Raw genomic sequence first — 19,786 nt, forward strand, 5'->3', positions numbered from 1 at the left:
TTTATGGTACGAACGAAGTATCATGATAAATCTACTGTGATAAAGTTATATCATTTTAGCCGCAGGGAGTACGTATTCACTTCATTCTAAATTATAGGATGTTTCGATTTTTTTATATTGTTTTAACTATTTATGGTGATTCTTTTAATGGTGATTCTTTTAAATACGTATTCCTATGGTTTCAGACGGTACAGCTCAAGTCGACCTCCGTAAGAAAATAGGCGTACCATAAATCTACTGTGATAAAACCACGCGTTGCAATGATATCTTGGAATTCGTTCGAGGGGCAAGAGGCATTTCCAGATTGCTGCAATCAAGCATTCCTCAATTCCACCACAAAAACAACAAAGAAGATCACCGAAAGCATTCACTCCAGCAGCAGCAGCACCGCAAATGCAGTAAAACACCAAACCATCTTGGTTGCTCCTTACGCTGAGGTAGCAGGCAGCAGCAGCGGGATCAGGCGTTACAGACATAGTAGTTCAATCTCACGAGCATCATCTCATCATCGTCATACAAAACATAAGTAGAATCCGAACCAAAACGCGGTAAAATGATGGAGCTAAGCTAGTGCAAAGAAGGCATGGAGTTCAAGGCTTCAACAAGCTGGCGGGCTGAGCGAGCTCACCATTGCGAAATTCGAGACACGATCCCCCATTCCGGGGGCAGGGCTTCATCACTTGCTCCCCTTCTTCTTCCACAGGTCGCCGAGCACCCGGATGCCGGCGCCCTTCCGCTTGCCGCCGAAGCCCTCGTCGTCGCCGTCGTCGGGCATCGTGGCGGGGGAGCCCCAGCCGTTGCCGTTGCCGTTGCCGTTGCCGGCCAGTCCGGTGAGGTGGTTGTCCCCGCCGAGCACCGCGGCCGCCGCCTCTGCCGCCTTGCGCCATTGCTCGGTCTGCACGCGCAGGCGCCGCAGCTCGCCGTCCAGTGCCTCCCGCGCGGCCTCCGACGCCCTCAGCTGCTCGCCCATCCGGGCCTCCCGCGCCGCGCCCTCCTTCAGATCGTGCTCGGCCTGGGCCGCCTTCGACGCGGCGTCCTCTCCGGCCTTCTTCGCCACCTCCGCGGCCTCTCCGGCCTGCTTCTTCAGCTCAGCGTTCTCCGCCGCGAGGGCAGCGATCTCCGTGTCCTTCTCCGACAGCTTAGCCTTCAGCTCCACGACCTCCGGGCTCTCCTCCTTCTCGGCGCCGTCGGTTTCCACCGCCGCCGCGCTGTTGTCCTCCCCGATCATTTTCTTCGTCTCCTCTTCTTCCACCTCCTCCTTCTCGGCCAGCGCCGCCTTCTCGCCGCAGCTCACAACCTCGCAGTCCTCAACCGCGCTTTGGTTCTCCTTGTCCCCCGACAAGGCCCGGACGACCTCGAACACATCGGTCGCCGGCGCGTTTATGCTGCTCTCCTCCTCGGCCGCCGCCGGCTGAGGCACCTTGAGCTCCTCGGTCTTCTTGGCGCTTTCGACCCCCGCCGAAGGGGGAGAGAGAGGAGAGGTGGTGGTGGTGGAGGCCGGGCTTCCCTTGGTACCGACGCGCTTCTTGGCCTCCTCGAGCGCGACCTGCGCGTCCTTCTTGGCGGCCTCAGCGGACGCGAGCTGCTCCCGCAGCTTCTTGAGCTCGTCCTGCACTTTCCCCAGCTTCGCCTCCAGCTCCGCCACGCGCGTTCCCGCCGCACGCTTCTTCTGCAAGACCCATTGCCACCCGCCGCCGCCGGCGAAACAGTGAGCCACAGCACCGAAATAAAAAAGGATGGGAGGGGGGAGAAGAAAACGAAACTTCACCTCGGGCAGAGGGCTGCGCGGTGAGTGCCGGTCCCCGACCTTGGGGCTGCTCCGGTCGGCGACGGGGCGGTGGTGCGCACCATTCGCGTCGGGTGTCGTCTTGAGGTGCAGCGGCGCGCGCTGCGACGCCCGCGGCGGCGGCGGCTCGTTGCCCCTGAAACGGAATCCAGCCACCAGCCATGTGTCAGAAACGAAACCCGCAGCACCGCCACTGAGGAGGCGCCGTTGATCTCGGCCAGCTCGGCACGCACCTGGATCTCGGCATGGTCCTCCGGGAGCTCGTGGCTGCGGCGGCGGCGGCGGCGGCGGCGCTGGCGCTCGTGCTTCAGCCTCCCTTCCCCTCCCGGCGTGGCGCGTCGTCCTAGGATCACAGCAGGAGCGGCGTGGTCATGAAAAGGCGGAAGCTGGCAAGCGGCGCACACAGGCGGAAGAGGCTTTGTTTGAGCGCTGCCTTTTTCGTGGGAACGGACGGGGAATTTGTCTGCCTATTAATAATAAAATAAATCCGGGCGAGGCTGCGACCGCGAGACGCACGGCTCCCAGCCCCAGGAGCCGACGCGACCGACCGGTGCCGGTGCGCGATTCAAATTCGAAAATCATTGGAGCAACGAGCAAAGGCAAGCCAGCGGACGCGGAACCAACCAGAGGCGAGCGGTGCCAAACGTTTACTCTTGCTCGGGGCGGGCGTTGGTTGGTTGGTGTACTCCGCCCGCGCCAGCGTAAATGCGGGTGCCCGAGCCGCGGCGAGTGGCAGGTGGCGTGCGCCCGCGCGCTCGGGGTTCGAGCGGAACGGCACGGCTGGTTCCGAATTCGGGTTGGGCTCTCAGGCTCTGGCCTCTGGGCTGTGCCGTCGCACCGGCACCGGGCAGCAGGGGCAGCACCGAGTTGGTGAGACGGCCACATGGGTTTGTCAAGTGAGTAGCCTGTGTGCCCGGGACCGGGGAGGCTGGCTGATCGGTGAGCGGCACAGCTGCTCGGAAAAGTCCTCTGGCCTCGTCAGCGAGTACGTGACAGAGATGCTGTGCGCCGCTGTTCGTCTGCTCCGGGAGACCGAGACGCGGCCAAGAGGACGGGCAGTGCGCGCGTGGTACATGCACGCAGATGGTGAGCGCAACAGGACCTGTACTCCCGAACATATACTGGCTACTGGATGCAAGAGTACAGCGCCCCTTGTGCTGGTAGCACAAAACGACTAATCGAGGGCACGTTTGTATTGCATCTAATGTCATGACTAGTCTTTGATAGTCACGATTTTCCTTTAGTAGATGTTTGGTTGTTCTCATTTCTCAGTGATCGAATTTTTTAATCATATAGCTTTATTGTCAGAGACGGACCTTTAATGTAACTCTATATAAGGTTATATGATCTTTTTTTTTTTTTGCCACTAAGGGCAGTTTTGGTGGAGAGTTTTATTGTGTTATTTCCAAAACTGTTATGTTATATGAAATGAAATTGAACTTGGTTGAAACACATACTCTAAATGAAGAGTTTCATTCTATAGTTTCATTAGTATTTAATTTCATGACTCATAAAGAGTTAGTAATCGTAGATGAAACTCATTTCTTACCTCTCTTCTTAAATACGCTGTCATGTCATAAAAAATGCCTACATGGCAACCTATTTAATGCAAATGAAACTCACATGAAACTTCCACTGAGACTGGCCTAAAACAAAACATGTGTATCCAGGTGAAACTCACATGAAACTTCCATAGGGCTTGTTCGGCTGGTACTAAAGTCGGCTGAAGCTGTTTTGTTGTGAGAGAAAAATACTGTAGATTCTAGCTGATAAGCCAGCTGATAAGTGTCGACGAAATATGGTCGGCAGTCTACCTAGGGGTATGCCCAAGGTAGTAGATTATCGGCAGACAGATGCGCAAGCCCTAAAACAAGACGGTGACGCAAGACAGACACGAGGTTTTATCCAGGTTCGGCCGCCAAGAAGGCGTAATACCTACGTCCTGCGTCTGATTTGTATTGCTGTATATCAATGAGAGATGTTTTTTAGAGGGGTCCCCTACCCGCCTTATATAGTCCGGGGGGCAGGGTTACAGATCTAGAAACTCATCCTAGTCAGTTACAATTGCCATATGTGGTCGGACAAGGATTCCTATTCTAACCAACCAGGATCCTGCTTGGTCACCAAATCCGTATTGATTCCTTGTGCGGGACTCCGATCAGGTTAACTGGGCCGCACGTCGTCTTTCGGGTGGACTGAACCCATCGATCCGGGCCAGCCCAAGCTTAGCCGTAAGGGGGTTAATACCCCCACAGCTAGTCCCCGAGCATCATGTATTATGCTGCGACACGCCATTTTGACCTTCTCCAAACAGTGAGGCTTGAGTTCTTGACATCTCCGACCACCATTATCGCCGGAGAAGTAGGTTGTCCGAAGAATGTATGGTGCTCTTAAGAAGAAAGAAAAAGATTTTCGTCCCAGGAAGTGTGCCCACTTGTATTTCTGAAAAGAAATGTAAGTGCGTCTTGAAGCGTAGCATCTTTGATCATCAGAGGCGTAGTGGTCGAAAAACAAAAACAGGCACATTCACCGCAAGGTGAAGTGTGCCCACTTAGTTCCCGAGCCTGGTAGTAGGTGACTTAGGCACGTGGTGCCAGGGTCTAAAAAGAATTCCCAGTTAAATTGAGAATCCAATCGTCGTACAGACGATACGAGATGCACCGACAGGTGCATCGTACCGATGTAGTCCCCGAGCTTGCTGAAGGCGAGGTACGAGCCTTGTAGCAAGGTCTAAGTGAGAAAAAATATCCCAACTGTATGCGAGTTGCCAGTCACATGTAGTCGAGACGCAAAGTCCCCGAGCCGTGGTCGGAGAGTGGTCGAGGCAGTCCCCGAGCACAGGTCGAGGAGCGAGCGACGAAGTCCTCGAGCCGTGGTCGGAGAGTGATCGAGGTAGGCAGTCCCCGAGCACAAGTCGAGAAGCAAGCGACGAAGTCCCCGAGCCGTGGTCGGAGAGTGGTCGATGCAATCCCCGAGCACGGGTCGAGGAGCGAGCGACGAAGTCCCCGAGCACAAGTCGAGAAGCAAGCGACGAAGTCCTCGAGCCGTGGTCGGAGAGTGGTCGATGCAGTCCCCGAGCACGGGTCGAGGAGCGAGCGACGAAGTCCCCGAGCCGTGGTCGGAGATTGGTCGAGGCAGTCCCCGAGCACATGTCGAGAAGCGAGCGGCGAAGTCCCCGAGCGTAGCTCGAGATCCTTATCTTTGGATAGAGATCTGGTCGGCGGTGATGAAGTCGTTCGGTCCTCGAGCTTTCCGACCTGTCGTTATGGCGGCGGTCACAGCGATGTTCGAGGCGAGATGCAGTCCGAAACCTCCTTTGTTTGGCGTACATGTATGCGCGGAGTTGACCCTTGCATGCTCGTGGAGACGATGCGTACGTGCATGCGCGCATGCAAGTGCCTTAGCAATCCGGAGTTGGCTTTCATGTAGATGCCCTTTGTACCTTAATTACTTTAATTAGCTTCGCATGACTTTTGGCAATCGGTCTTGCTTGTCATGGCTCTGTAGATTACACGGACTCCTTTTTTGCTTGCTTGTCATCCTGGTGTTTGGGCGCGGTTCAAGCGTATAGCATGTCGTGTATGTGTGCACACGTATACGCTAGTTGCCCCTTGATTAAATAACTTGCAAGGCCTGTACACGCTTCTAGTTTGCTCGTAATCAGAGGAAAGTCTTGATCGACGAAACCTTGACTTGGAAATTCCAGTGTCAATGCCGTGTTGGAGATGGAGGCGGCGTTGTAGTCTGACTTGTGCTCTGATTTTGATACTTGGGCTTTAGATCGGATCTGGTCGTCTCGTGGAGACAGGGCGCCGTCTTGGGAATCCGACGTGGTGATCTACATGACAGACTGTTGCTTTTGCTATTGTTGTAGAATCCCGAGCACGGAGTGGTCTGGCGAGAAGTCCTAGAGCACGGAGTGGTCTGGCGAGTCCCCGAGCATGGGCGTGGTCTGGCCAGAGTCCCCGAGCACGAGCGTGGTCTGGCCAGAGTCCTCGAGCACCGTAGTGGTCTTGGCGAACCCTGAAGCATGAGCTCGTTGACCGAACTGTGTTCCTGAAAAATAAACACGGAGAGCGGTAGTACATGATGATGTACGAAATATATTGACCTCTCTATAGGAGGTGAAGTAAACACTTGGTGTTCGGTTGGCGATAAATTATAACATTAGCTGTTTTTAGCCCTTTTGTTATGTAGAGGCGTAGCACGATGTATTAACCTGTCCTGAAGAATGCGCCAGCCCTGGGCTGACCAACATCTCGTAGCGCGAGGTACGGAACGCTGCCGCGCGTAGAGTGCCAGTGTTACCAGGGAGCGACTGCCGACTACCCGTAGCGCAGAGGGCGGACTCTCATGCACGCGTGGGGTGGAGCCGGAGACAGTGCCGGCTCTGGGATTCTCAAGCAGGAAGGAAAACGTATCGGCGAACCGTTGTAAAAACTTATACATGTTTTGGATTGTATGTATGGAGAAAATTCGACGCGGGGCGCACCCTTAGGGTGGTCGGCGGAGGTGTACGATGATCGAAGAAATTTTCAATTAAAAATAATACTTAGCTTTATTGACGACCGGTGAGAGTAGTCGGCGTGTTGCGATGTTCGAGAGATGGCTTGACGTGTCGTTGGCGATGAAGTTGTCCGGTCCTCGAGCTTGTCGTCCTGTCTTCATGACTGTGGTCGCGATTGTCGTAGCGCCGTTCTTCGCGGCGATCATCATTGCGACATAGTCTTGTGGTCGAGGTGGTCGGAGCTCGGCGGAGCTGCTCGGGACGTGGTCGACGTGGTCGCGGTCGACGTGGTCGGAGCACGGCGTGTTCAGCGACTCGGCGGGGCTTGACGTGGCTAATTTAAACAGCTCGGACGCTTCTTTTGGTGTATGCCCATGATGGTTGCGCAGCTCTTCGGACGTCGCCGATCGGCTGCTGTATATATGCACATGCATGAAGGCTAATTAATTAGCACATGTATATGCTTTGTAGATCGTCCAAAGGCCCTCGTATTTGGAGTAGGAGAAGCACGCGGAGTCCTTCAAGATTGTTGCTTATTTGCATGGCCGAGAAAATCGTGTACACCTTGGACGGTTAGATCCTGTAGATGCGTATGTATGTGCTATTGATTGCTTCAAAGACACGTAATCACGTGTTCATCTTCCTTGCTTGCCGTTGGCTTGCATGTATGCACGGATTCATTGCCCGCCCGATTGGTGCATGTGCGTATGTGTGCGAGAGGTAGGAAAGGCAAGCCCAAGTGAGCAAACGCCGCCAAGGCCTCGGCTCGGTTGATAGGCTCCATCGTAGTCGAACTCGGCAAGCGGAGTCGGAGTTGGTTCCGCCGAACGCAGATAAGCAGCCGAGAAAACCATCTCGTACGTGCACGTTCCTATCTGATTGGTGTGCATGTTCCTCTCTGATTGCTTGCTCACGTCAACGTGGTTCCCGTGCAATACTTGATGACAAGTAGTCCATGCACGTTCAGGATTCCGGAGAGTTTGTAATCGGCTAGCTTGGAGGCGAAACGCATCTCGAGACGATGGGCCTGGGCTGTTGGAGAGTGTCGCCGAAGGGTGACGACGAATCAACGACATCTCGACCCAGGCATCTTCAGTGGCGGCGGCAGCCTGGAAACAAGCTTGTTCATTTACAGATTGATTCATCTTGTGGCCCTTGCTTCTTGACGTAGATCCTGGCAAAGATCCAGTGAGCAGGACAGAGCTCGTTGCGGGAGGTAGGATCGTGCTCGGCTTGATGCACCGTGACGAGAAACCGTGATGTCGTTTGTTGAGGAAGAAAAACCTCATCTGGTTCACCATGGATCAGCGCGCACACCCCTAAAGAGGGCCCCTACCTGGCGCGCCATTGTCGACGAAATATGGTCGGCAGTCTACCTAGGGATATGCCCAAGGTAGTAGATTTAAATATTGAGTCAGAGGTTTAAATTAGCCACGTCAAGCCCCGCCGAGTCCCCACAATAAGTTAAGCGAACATGCCCGCACTCAATTACTACTTGTTAGAGTAAGACTCAATTTGGATGCACTCAGCTAATAATTACTCGCCTCGTTTCAAATTATAAGTCGTTTTTATTTTTTTAGTTTATTCATTTTGCTATGTATCTAGACATGTTATTATATCTAGATACATAGCAAAATGGATGCATCTAAAAAGTCAAAGCGATTTATAATTTAGAACGAAGGGAGTAACTGCTAAATATTACTCCGTAACCTTATGATATTTATTTCCTCAGTTTTAAGGGAATACAAAAAAAATATTTCTTTTATCAATCTAATTATGTTTATCTGGTTTCATAAATGTTACTAGTACTTTTTTATACATCTAATAATTTTTTTTGTGAAAATATCAAATCAAACTTAAAACTGATTGACTCCTTAAAAAAAGAGGATTGCATTTTTTTTTGTGGAGTAGGAGCTGTTAGCTAATGTTATCTGCCAGTGGATCTGCTTAAATAGGGTAAATCCTACGTCGCAAGAAGTTCTGGAAGAGAACTCCTGGTTTTTTTTTTCTAACCGGGCCTAAACACGTATTTCATTAAAAGGAGAAGAGAACTCCCTCTCAACGGTGAATTTGCATAGCCGCCTGTTCATATACAGACCTCGTTATTTTTGGCCTCTTGCGAGGCTTACATGTAGACAATAGATGCGCTCTAGGGTAAGCGGGGAATGCAGTCGCGCGGTGATTCCGGGAGTCCTCCGGCAAGATGCAATGGGGACAAGACAGACGAGGGAAGTGGGAACTGGGACTCTGGAAGAGCACAGGCGAATGGGTGTATGCAGATGCAGATGAGGGCTGCCGGGTGAAGCCTCCTGCCACTCGCGATCCAGGAGGTCGACGCGCGATCGGGCCCCATCAGCACTTACACCGTGCAGTGTTTATAGCCTACTCTAATCCTGGCGTTTAAGCTGGCTGAAAGGGACCCTTGGATTTGCAGAGGTGAAGCCAAGGCGTCGAGCGTGCACTAGAGTAGGAGATCACCAATTCATCAGAAACTAGCTGTATCCAGTAGATGTCAGGGTCTGCTCGAGCATCTGAAACCTTTAGCGAATTGTTAACTGTGGAGTTACTCGTCCATTTTGGCATTTTTCCTTTGCAAGGTATAGTAATTTGATGTGATGGAGTGGATATCTTCTATGTACAGCCTCAACGTCAAGAAACGCAACCTAAAAGGTAAAAGCATTCTCACGCTGAGGTCCACCCCTGTGAGGTACTAGGAGGTAACCGATCGTGATCCTTGCTCGCTGAGAATGAGACGTTCCGAGGATGAACATCACATTCAAATTGTGGGGCGGTGTCAGTGTCGACCTATATATATTTCGCCGCTCGTAGACATCACCTGCTCACCTAAACGCATATGGAACCAAGAGCAAGCACCGCAAATGATTGCGACCCATACACCCACTCCAACTAGGATCAAACATGTGTGCGCATCACCACGCATGAAAGATTAGGACGTGAAAGATTAGTAGAAGAGCATACCTGGGCTGATTGCAGGAGGAGCCAGCCAGCATGCATGCAATTTCTCTTCGGAGTTTGGAGGAGCCTCTTGCGCCTTGACTATTGATGAGCTAGCTGTGTCATGATGTATTGGTGTGCGAGATGTATGGTCGGATAGCGGCGGGCGAGGACAAAGGAGAAGGGTGCAGTGCAGTGCAGTGCAGATAAAGGTGCCGAAACTTTTTCAGTGGGAATAGAAATTTGGAATGCACGTCTACCCAGCAAACAAGGGCACAAGGGCGACCACGGGTGCGAGACGAAACACGGGAGGTCCATGAAAGGATGCGTACTACTCGAGTACCCCCTCTCTTCCTAAATAAAAGTCATTTTCGTTTTCCGATAAGTTAACTTTTTCTAACTTTGATCAATTATATATATATATGTTAATATTTATAATACATAATTAGTATCATTAGATATGTCGTTAAATATATTTAGAGATAGAGGAAGTACGCATTTTCTATAAATCTAATTAAAATTAAAAAAAATGATCTGCACGTATCCCACGACGTCGTCTGTTGTGGGATAGAGGGAGTACGTGCTTGCTCCTCGTGCTCTGTTCGCTCTGGTTCCTTTTCGTTACCCCGTCTCGAGGAAACCCGGGAAACACACGCTGACATGCTGTGGTTGGTGCACCATCACGATTCAGATTCACGAAGGCTGCGTGCATTTGCAGTTTCCAGTAGCATTTGCAGAAATCTGCTTCAGCTTCCCTGAGAGGTATTGTGCCAGACAAAACCACCAATGTATGCCTATCATAGATTAGTGGAACGTCAATCAAATGGTACTATTTATCCTGGAATCATTTTTCATCATGTGGTTCTAGTATCGAAAGTCAAAACAGCTTTCAGTGGTTCCCAAGTTTCTGTCACTTAATCTGCAGTCAAGCAACATCGAGTCCAATGAGCTGGACACGTAAATCTCTGACCAGTTTGAGAGCACATTGATTTCTGGAAAAAACGAGACTTGCTTTCGAAAGTTCCTCAGCGTGATCTTAGGACTGCAGTACCACATATACAAGCGCAACACTGAACGTTGGCTATAGCAGTCACAGTCTTTGGCTCGTCTGGTAAGCTTCCTATCATTTGTAAATTGTAATGCAAACGCAAGTGACAAGGACAGTCATTTCCGTTCGGTGCACAGCATATGGCAGCCTATTTGGTTCCGAAAGACTACAGGAGTCAAACTGCCAAAGACTGACTGCAAACCAAGCTAATCCGGGGTTACCTGCATCTCGCTAATCTGATGCTAGTGATACTAGTACTTACAAACGGAAGTCCTACCTCCTACAGAAGGCACTAATCATTGAGGTAAAGATCACAGATTCACAGGGCCTTTGCACATGAATCTCCAACAAAATGATTAAAGAATACGCACTGGCAGTGGCAGCTCAGCAAATTTTTTAGAATTAAAGTATATAGTCGGCACCAAACAGTTCTGCAAAGTCGCGTTTGTTAATCCTTTATCCTGCTAAAGCGAATTGCTGCTAAGCACTGCACAGTCGCACAGAGGGGAGAGCGCAAGAGAAACGGATTTGCTCATGCCCCCCCGTGCCATGCCACGCCGCGCCTAAAAAAAATCCTGCCGCCGGCCGCGAAGGCGGAGCACTCTGTCCCCGCACCCCCAGCTTTCCGTTGGCATCCGCCGATAATTTTTACTGCTCCGCCTCTCGTGAGCCGTACCACACTACCACCCCACTAGTTACTGTTAGTGGCATGGCACGGCAAAGCTCGCGCCTCGCGCCTCGCGCCGTAGGCTTTTCTACGGAGAAGAAGCCAGGGGCAAAGGCTGGTGGTGCACCGGTGCTCAGGGCACGGTGCTAGGTTCTTGCTTTTTCCTGGGAAAAGTTTTTGAGGCTCTGTATCACTATTAGATCACAGAACATTGTGCTTTAAGCCTTTAATTGAAACTATGCATGGTGTGAAACTGAATGTTGAGAATAACCATATTGTTCAGGAAACAGCTTGGTGGTAAGCTTGGAAGTTCCTTGCAGGATGATCTTGGGGTTGAGACCATTGGTGATCTCCTAAGTTTTACAGAGGATAAGTTACAAGAGCAGTATGGAGCAAATACAGGGTAATTATGTTCATGCTTTATTAATGTGTTATTATTTGGTTTACTTTGATTAATGTACATATAAGCTTATAGTGAAGATATGATATCACGTTTTAAAGAGTTAATAGTTGTTATTCCCTTTGGCCTTTAGCAGATGATGTAACTTTTAAGTTGATAGTTGTTTCGTTGTATCAAACATGCTTCTTTGCATATATTTTTTTAATATCATGCCAAATAGGCAAATACTCACTAACTCATCTTGTAAGCGCTTGACTTCATGCAGAACATGATTATGGAAGACTGCTAGGGGCATTAGTGGGGAAGAAGTTGAGGATCGTCTTTTACCCAAGAGTCACGGGTGTGGAAAGACATTTCCTGGCCCAAGAGCATTGAAGAACAGTGCTTCTGTAAGAATTGCTTACTCTGTCATTTTCGTTGTTCTTTAACAAAATCTTTAGTTATTACCTGCTCAAGAAACAGAGTATCCGAAGTTATAATGATAGAGCGTAGCATTTGTTATGAACCGTACTTCATTTGGGGGATAACTATTGCTAGGACGATAGCCTGACAAAGTTGGCTTGAAGGGAGACTAAGTGTTTGGGGTGAATTCGACTGATTGTTCTTCATTCCTTTTCTCCTTGATACAACACCTCCCTTATAGATAGAGGATTTGTAACCACCTAAGGAAGGCCCAATCAAATCCTAACAAATCATATCCAATCCTATCTCTAATTGACACGAATCTAACCCTATCTCTAATTGACCCAATAACTCTAATTAATCCTATGGGCCCCTGCCCCCCTAGCTGACCCCCATAACAGCATTTCAATTGGCACCTGATGTATGAAGGACCATATGTTTAGTTGCATACTTATTTGACTTGGGTGAAATAACTTGAAAATATGTAACTCTCAAGTTTCAATATGATGTCTTGTGACCTGTATGGTGACATTGTTGATCTGGAGTCTGGAGCCCTGCATGTCAGTGAGAGGATCAGCGGTTACTAAAGAAAACTTGGCAGTTCCATGTACAAACTTTTGTGGTCCATGTCACTATGTCAGCCACATTTGTAGAGCTTACACCAGACTAATTCTGAACAGTCGTTGTACTTGACTACTGCTGCTCTTATCAAATATTAGTTTGTTGAAATGAGCAGCATGTACAACACAGAATTATGTTGGTGCTCTATGATGCTGCACTTTGATGGCCTTAAGGGATGCTCGATGCAGTACCAACTTAAATTTTGTGCTACCTGAGTCAGATGCCACATGCATGTATTTGAGAAAAAAAAGGATCCCACATGCATGTCTCAAAAAACAAAATATCTCATTCCTATGTAAGAATCTCGGAAATTTTTTGTTAAGGTTCAGTTAATTCAGTCAATCTTTATGTTGTAGGTCAAAGGCTGGCTGGATCAACTATGTGAAGAATTAAGTGAACGGATCCAATCTGACCTGAACCAGAACAAGAGAATTGCTCAAACGCTAACTCTTCATGCCAGAGCATCTAAGGTATTTTGTGTAATAATATACTAATATCTTTCCTTTTAGGGTACTGTAATTTCTGATAAAATGGTCAGGCATGTATCTAGTCCAATTTCACACTGCACACCATAACTTCCTGATTTTTCTACTTTTGCTGCAGGAAAATGAACGTGATTCAACGAAGAAATTCCCTTCCAAATCCTGTCCTTTGCGCTATGGGACTGGGAAAATTCAGGAGGATGCAATGAAGCTATTTGAAACTGGCCTTCACGAGTTTTTATAATCTCAGAACACTGGATGGAGCATAACATCACTTTCTGTTACTGCAAGCAAAATATTTGATATACCTAGTGTATGCTTATAAAAGCTTTCTTAGCAATTGATGATTGGATGCATTATCTAGTTTAAATGTTGAGACACCTTAGAGAAACATGGCAACTTCAGTATATTATTTTGATCTCTTGATAAATAAAGCCTCATTCCTTCAAACCAAACATATATTGAGATTATACATTATTTAGAAGTTCCACCAGCTTTTATAACACTCCAACATACTAATGAAATTACAATCACTTAAAGCAAAATGAAAACAAAAAATCCTATTAAATCTGTGCTAACATGTCTGCAACCTTATTATCTGTCATTTCTGAACTGTGGTGTCTTCTTCTCATGTTTGCAAATGCTACACCATATATCAGGCCCCACATAAAATTACAAATGCATTTTGCTAATTTTTATTTGTTATTTTAATTTCATTTATCAGGGAACAAGCTCAATCTTGAGATACATTAAAGGTCCTAGTTCTGCTGCACCTCCGGCTATACCTGATTCTTCGTCTGTACCTGAGGATCCATCTCTTGGTGATCTTCCTTAGTTCCAAGTGTGCCTACTTTTTGCAGTTTTTGTTTGTTCCTACTTTAAGGATCTTCCAATATTTTTCTGTAGACAACGATGTATTTGTGAAGCCAATTCATGAAGAACAATGCCAGCCATCTACATCTCAGAAAGAAGACAATAATACACATTCTGCGTCTGTGACTTCAGCTAAACAGTGCCAAGCAAATGAAGAAAAAAGAATATCAAAGAAGTTGCCTGAAGTTAAGGTCAGTTCTTTTCTCCTCGGTGGACACCATCAAACCGATTTCTTGTTGGTTTTATTCTTAAGCTGTTGGTGAATGAAGATGTCGTTTTCCTTTTGTTTCTGTTTGCTTGCTTCCGGGCAACAATGTAGCATCAACTGTTAATATTCAAGTTGGAATATCCCAAAGTTAGTGCTTGGCATTGCCTTTTGTATCAGAAATGATTAAATCAAGGGCTTTTCTTTCTGAGTCAGCTGTATTTTCTTTTTCTCCAATATATAGCCTCTTACCATCTTGTATTTGCTCTTGCTTTTTTCAATGAAATTAGCACTGAATTGTGCTGTTCGTTAAAAAAAGGCTTCCAAGTTTGACATGTACTCTACTTGTTCACTTCTTCCTTTTTTATTTTGTCTCATTTCTTTTGTGTTGGTAGTATATGACTTGCAAATTATTTTTTAGTTTCCATGTCATTAACTAATCCAAGATGTTTCATGACGATAGGGAACTTCCTCGATATTGAAGTTTCTTTCACGGGGTCAATCTACCCTCCATGAGAAAAGAAAATCTGATGGACTAATTTGCAGCCATCAAGGTTTGGTGGACTGTAAGATGCAATGATGCAGATATATTGATTTAACCACTGCCACATTTGACATTTCTTCGTTTGCTGAATATTCGTGATGACATTAGGTCCAGGGAGTTCTTCGGAAGCAAACAAAGGCCTCCCAAAAATTTTCACCCCAAACTATCACATCGAATCTTATGGCACATACATAGAGTATTAAATATAGACAAAAAAAAAACTAATTACACAGTTTGGTTGGAAATCGCGAGACGAATGTTTTAAGACTAATTAGTCCATGATTAGCCACAACTGCTACAGTACTAACATGCACTAATGATAGATTGATTAGGCTTAATAAATTCGTCTCGCAGTTTCCAGACGGGCTATGTAATTAATTTTTTTTATTAGTATCCTAAAACCCCTTCCGACATCCCAAAACATCCGATGTGATATCTAAAAATTTTCATTTCGCGAACTAAACACACCCAAAGCTGAAGAACACAATGTGCCTGCGGAGGCTGAGGATAGGAACAACACCAGCAGTTGTGCTGAACCCTCTGGCAGCAACACATGGATGTTCAACATTCAAGACATTGATCCAGCGGTGGTGGAGGAACTGCCACCTGAGATCCAAAGAGAAATACAGGGGTGGGTCCGTCCATCGAAGCACCCGAGCACGAAGAGACGTGGTTCTACAATTTCTTCGTACGTTGATATGCTAGTTCTTGATTGTTTATTCTTTACTCTTCTCCACACAACACAACGGGCCTAGCTCTGTGTATTGTAATTGTAAGATGTGAAGATGTTCAGGTAGCCCCTATATGTGATGAGCAGTTGGATGGGACCTCTGTGAATATTAGTTTATTTGGGTGAAAGATGGAAACATGAACATTAATGTATGTGCAAATGGGTACTTCAGGTACTAGGATTGCATCTACTTATACTCATGTTGGAAAATTATTGAGTACAGTACTTTGAATCTTGATAACAAATGAATGACAGTGAAATAAACCTTGGGAATGGAACCTGTCTAGTTCCATGGCAGTCGGTCTTTCAGCAAAGCATAGATAAATCAGTGATTGAGACGACACATGTCGATCAATTTGTGCATCTGTGGTACTGTTTGCTCGTGAAGAATCATTTGTACTCTTTCTTCCCATTTCATATGCTCGCATCTTTTAGCGGGAAGAATTTACAACAACATATGGTAACATTGATCGACCTCTAAGTGATACACACACAGCTTCATGCCTTCCGGTCTTTTTCTCTAATCTTCTCCGAGCAACAAGTACATTTTATATGAAGTCTTCATGGAAGAAAATGCAGCTGGCATCATGTTTGCTTGTTAACAATAACAAATACAAACGTGAGGCAGTGAGGCAATGAGAAGGCCCGACTCAGGCAAGATGAAGGTCATTAGCATATTCAGAGAAAGTTGGGAGGTCCAATGCTTCTCTTGCAATGCTCCTGTCTTCGTCAGTTATACTTAAAGCTTGCAATATAGCATCCTGTCATAACGGTTACATAGAGTCAATATATAATCATATCATGATTTGTGAGCTTGCACACAAAGTCAAGCATTGCATGACATATTGGCAAAGGAGATGTCATGTGGGGCAAACAGTTTAGCCGCAGGGCTAAGAAGGCAGGTGCAGCTGGCCAGGAAAGTGGCTAAATTTGCTGCTGTTAGAGGCGCACCATTAGCTGGTGCTAAATTTAGTAACTCATTAGTGAGTGATTGAGAGAGAGTTTTGGGGAGTGATTGGCAGCCTACTGCCTATATGTAAGCCGAATGGCTCTTCATCATAATGAAGCAAGAACAATTACCCAAATTCCCTAATCTACCTTTGCTGAAACAATCGAGCGCTGAGGGGTAAAACCTCGCCCCTAACCATGGATCGCGGCTACGAACTACATAGCCAGGGTCCTCCTACCCTGTCCCTCGACGCCCTTGACAACCTAGTATCACGATCCAGGCCTTCCTCACCTCGCTGCTCATCCTCGCCTTCGCTGCCGCCGCGTTCCACCTCTGCACCACCCACTCTACAACACCAGCGCCAAGGAGGCCGCACTCCAGGCCACCCTGGACACCTTGGCCACCACCCTGAAGTCACTGCAGCCTCTGTCGATGCCAACTCCCAGGCGATTCAACGCCTGGACGCGAACCGGCCGCCATCGTCTGCCTCGGGCTCCAGGCCCACCTCCAGGGAGCACCACCTGGACCGGCCGCCGCGGTTCTAGAAGCTCGAGGAGGAGAAGGTCTGGATGGCCTCGTACAACCTAGAGGACGGGGCACAGATGTGGTACATCCAAATCCAACAGGACGAGGGTACTCCGTCCTGGCGCCGCTTCAAGGATCTGCTCCACCTCCGCTACGGTCCGCCCCTCCGATCCAACCCACTCAGCGAATTGGCGGCGTGCAAACGCACGGGCTCCGTGGAGGAGTACTAGGACCGTTTCCAAGCGTTCCTCCCACGCACGGGGCTCCTGGACGAGGACCAGTGGGTTCAGCTCTTCACCTCCAGACTCCAACCGCCGCTTAGCTTCGACGTCGAGGTTCACAACCCCCAATCCCTTGCCGCGACCATGAGTTTGGCACGCAAGCTCGAGTTGCGGGATCAGTACGCAGCGCCTCAGCCTCGGGCGACGACGCGCGCACTCCTTCCAGCGCCCGCCCCGCGCCTCACCCTACCGGCACCGCCAACGACCACCCCAGCCACATCCACCCAGGCCACGATCACCGTGTGACGAAATCCTATATATAGGTATGTTAAGCCTCGGGTCCAATGGTTCCCGAACGAAGAATACCCCCGACCGACCCCTTCAGGATCGCCCGGAGGCTCGATGGCTATGCCCATCGGGCACGCCCGCGCGCACCCTCTGACAAAGAGACCCGACTGAGTCTGACTCGACCACAGCTTCCGCTTGGAGCTCGAGGGCTTCCCCGAGCCTTGGGCTCCCGATCTATGGCACGACCAAGCCCGGTCCTTGGCTCCTGCCCGACTAACGATGCCAGCCAGGGCCCGGGAACAAGAAGACAAGCCCCAGGCTACCGACTGGCGTCACTCCCTAGGCGTGCCCTGCCAAGTGCTCCTCCGATAGGGTCACGTCCGGGGCATGACACAATAAGACAAAGCTTCTCGCAGCCTCAGGGGCTGGGGGGCTTCTGGGCCCGCACCTCAACCCCTGGAGCCGACCTCCTTCGCCACCAAGAAGACTCCAGAAGGTCTCACCCGGGGGAGATCGGTCCAAGTCGACACCGCCTGATACATAGAGTGCCTGAACAGAGCAGCCGGACGACGCCCAGGCTTCTTCGGCTCCAAGACACCACGACGGTCCATGGTGCACCGCTGCAAACCCCTCCTGGACTCCGGCACACGTAGACCATAGACTAGAACCTCCTAAACCGCCTTGTACCCGATCTATCTTATTATATAAGGAATAAGGTCAGACCTAGAGGGGGAAGGATCTCGATTCGATCACCATACACTCCATTCCATTCCATCTGCCTCCGCTCAGCTCTGAGAGCAAGGCAACCTAGAGAGGGGCATCGAGAGCCCCTCCACCGCATCCCGTAGTCTCCTTCCTCTCCGACGAGGGGGACTCCACCGGCAGCGAGGCAACCTTAGGATTAGCACCGAGCTAACCCCCCTACCAAATCTTCTTCCTTTACACTCTGTTGTACCTCCCCCTAGATTTTGGGTGCTCTTGAGTATGAGGATCATCAGCTGCTGGACGTAGGGACCGAATTGGCTCGAACCAGGATAAACCGTTGCGTCTTCTATGCATGATTCTTGTGTTCCTGAGTCCACCCGAGCCATCGGAGACCCCGTACTCTGACACCGACTCGAACAACATGCTTGCCGCGGTTTCGACCCCACGACACAGTGGAAGGTCAGCCGGTCAAACGCCTCACCCAAGCCGAATAGGAGGAACACCGCCGCCTCGGACTTTGTTACAACTGTAACGAAAAGTTCGGCCACGGTTATAACATAGTATGCCAGCGACTCTTTCTATTGGACAGTGCCGTGGAGGACGAGGAGACCTCTCCTAAGATGCCGGAGGAAGGGGCAACGGAGGAGGTCGTCCCCCACTTCTCCCTCCACGCCATCGCCGAAGTCCGCCTCAACGAAACGATATAGATCCACCTCAAGCTCGGCAACATCTCCCTCGTCGCGCTGCTCGACTCGGGGTCCACGCACAACTTCATCTCCGAGGTGGCGGCGCAGCGGACTGGGCTCCCTCCGCAACACCGCCCCGTATGACAGCCATGGTGGCAAACGGTGAGCGTGTCTCTTGCCTCGGCGTCATTCGCCGAGCCGTGTTCACTGTTGACGGTGATGACTTCCTCGCCGACCTCTTCGTCATTCCCCTGGCCGGGTATGACGTCGTCCTCGGCACCCAGTGGCTCGCACGGTGACGTTCTAGCGACGTGAGCACCAGGTCTGCTGGCAGGGCATGGCTGGGTCGGAGGCACCCAGACTGCACGCGACCGACGCCAGCGCCCACCTGCTAGACGCGCTCCTCGACACCTTCTCCGATGTCTTCACTGAGCCCCACGGTCTACCTCTACCACGCGGTCGCGACCACAGTATCGTTCTCCTCTCAGGATCGCAGCCCGTGGCCGTCCGACCCTACCGGTACCCGGAGACACACAAGGATGAACTAGAGCGGCAATGCGCCGCCATGCTGGACCAGGGCCTCATTCGAAGGAGCTCCTCTGCGTTCTCCTCCCTGGTCCTCCTCGTCAAGAAGGCCGATGGCTTGTGGCGCTTCTGCGTCGACTAACGTGCCTTGAACGCTATCACCATCAAGGATGCCTTCCCCATCCCGGTGGTCGACGAGCTGTTGGACGAGCTCCATGGCGCCAAGTTCTTCACCAAGCTCGATCTACACTCGGGCTACCACCAAGTCTGGATGAATCCGACCGACATCGAAAAGACAGCGTTCCACACGCACGATGGGCTCTGAGTTCCTAGTGATGGTGATGACGTACGTTCGGCTTGTGCAACGCCCTAGCCACCTTCGAAGCACTGATGAATGACGTGCTTCATCCCTTCCGCCGTCGGTTCGTGCTCGTATTCTTTGATGACATCCTAATCTACAGCACAACCTGGTGAAGGGTCGAGATGGCGACTAGAGGGAGGGTGAATAGTCTTTTCTAAAACTTAATCGCGTCGGCTAACCGATACAAATGCAGAATTTAAACTAACGGTCTAGCCAAGACTACACCCCACTATATATGTTCACTAGCACCTTGCAAAGATAACAATTATGCAACAAAGGTGCCGGGCTAGCTAGAGCTCTCCTAAA

General features: G+C 49.5%; 2 protein-coding genes and 1 pseudogene across 4 annotated transcripts in view; 1 reads left to right on the top strand and 2 right to left on the bottom strand.

The window, feature by feature from the left end:
• Nucleotides 1–394: 394 nt before the first annotated feature.
• Nucleotides 395–2,312, bottom strand: LOC136453268 (interactor of constitutive active ROPs 1-like). Its single transcript, XM_066453846.1, has 3 exons — nucleotides 2,020–2,312; nucleotides 1,769–1,922; nucleotides 395–1,669 (listed from the first exon to the last, which is right to left on the bottom strand). Exons 1-3 carry the CDS (start codon nucleotides 2,031–2,033, stop codon nucleotides 677–679), a joined length of 1,161 nt encoding a protein of 386 aa, XP_066309943.1. The 5' UTR covers nucleotides 2,034–2,312; the 3' UTR covers nucleotides 395–676.
• On the top strand, nucleotides 2,032–15,399 carry LOC136455222 (DNA polymerase eta-like; annotated as a pseudogene).
• LOC136453269 (bifunctional riboflavin kinase/FMN phosphatase-like) overlaps nucleotides 15,188–19,786 on the bottom strand; it is a 30,418-nt gene continuing 25,819 nt past the window's right edge. For all 3 annotated transcript variants that reach the window (XM_066453849.1, XM_066453848.1, XM_066453847.1), the window contains exon 10: nucleotides 15,188–15,981. In XM_066453849.1, the coding sequence (XP_066309946.1) occupies nucleotides 15,871–15,981 (111 nt within the window). In that variant the 3' untranslated portion in view covers nucleotides 15,188–15,870. The remainder of the gene's footprint in view (nucleotides 15,982–19,786) is intronic.

Source organism: Miscanthus floridulus, chromosome 5, assembly GCF_019320115.1.
Source record: "Miscanthus floridulus cultivar M001 chromosome 5, ASM1932011v1, whole genome shotgun sequence".
Lineage (NCBI taxonomy): Eukaryota > Viridiplantae > Streptophyta > Magnoliopsida > Poales > Poaceae > Miscanthus > Miscanthus floridulus.

Coding starts and splice junctions, on each gene's coding strand:
- LOC136453268 (XM_066453846.1), bottom strand. Junction 1,670..1,768: donor CGCGCAGCCCTCTGCCCGAG/GTGAAGTTTCGT, acceptor TGGGTCTTGCAG/AAGAAGCGTGCGGCGGGAAC.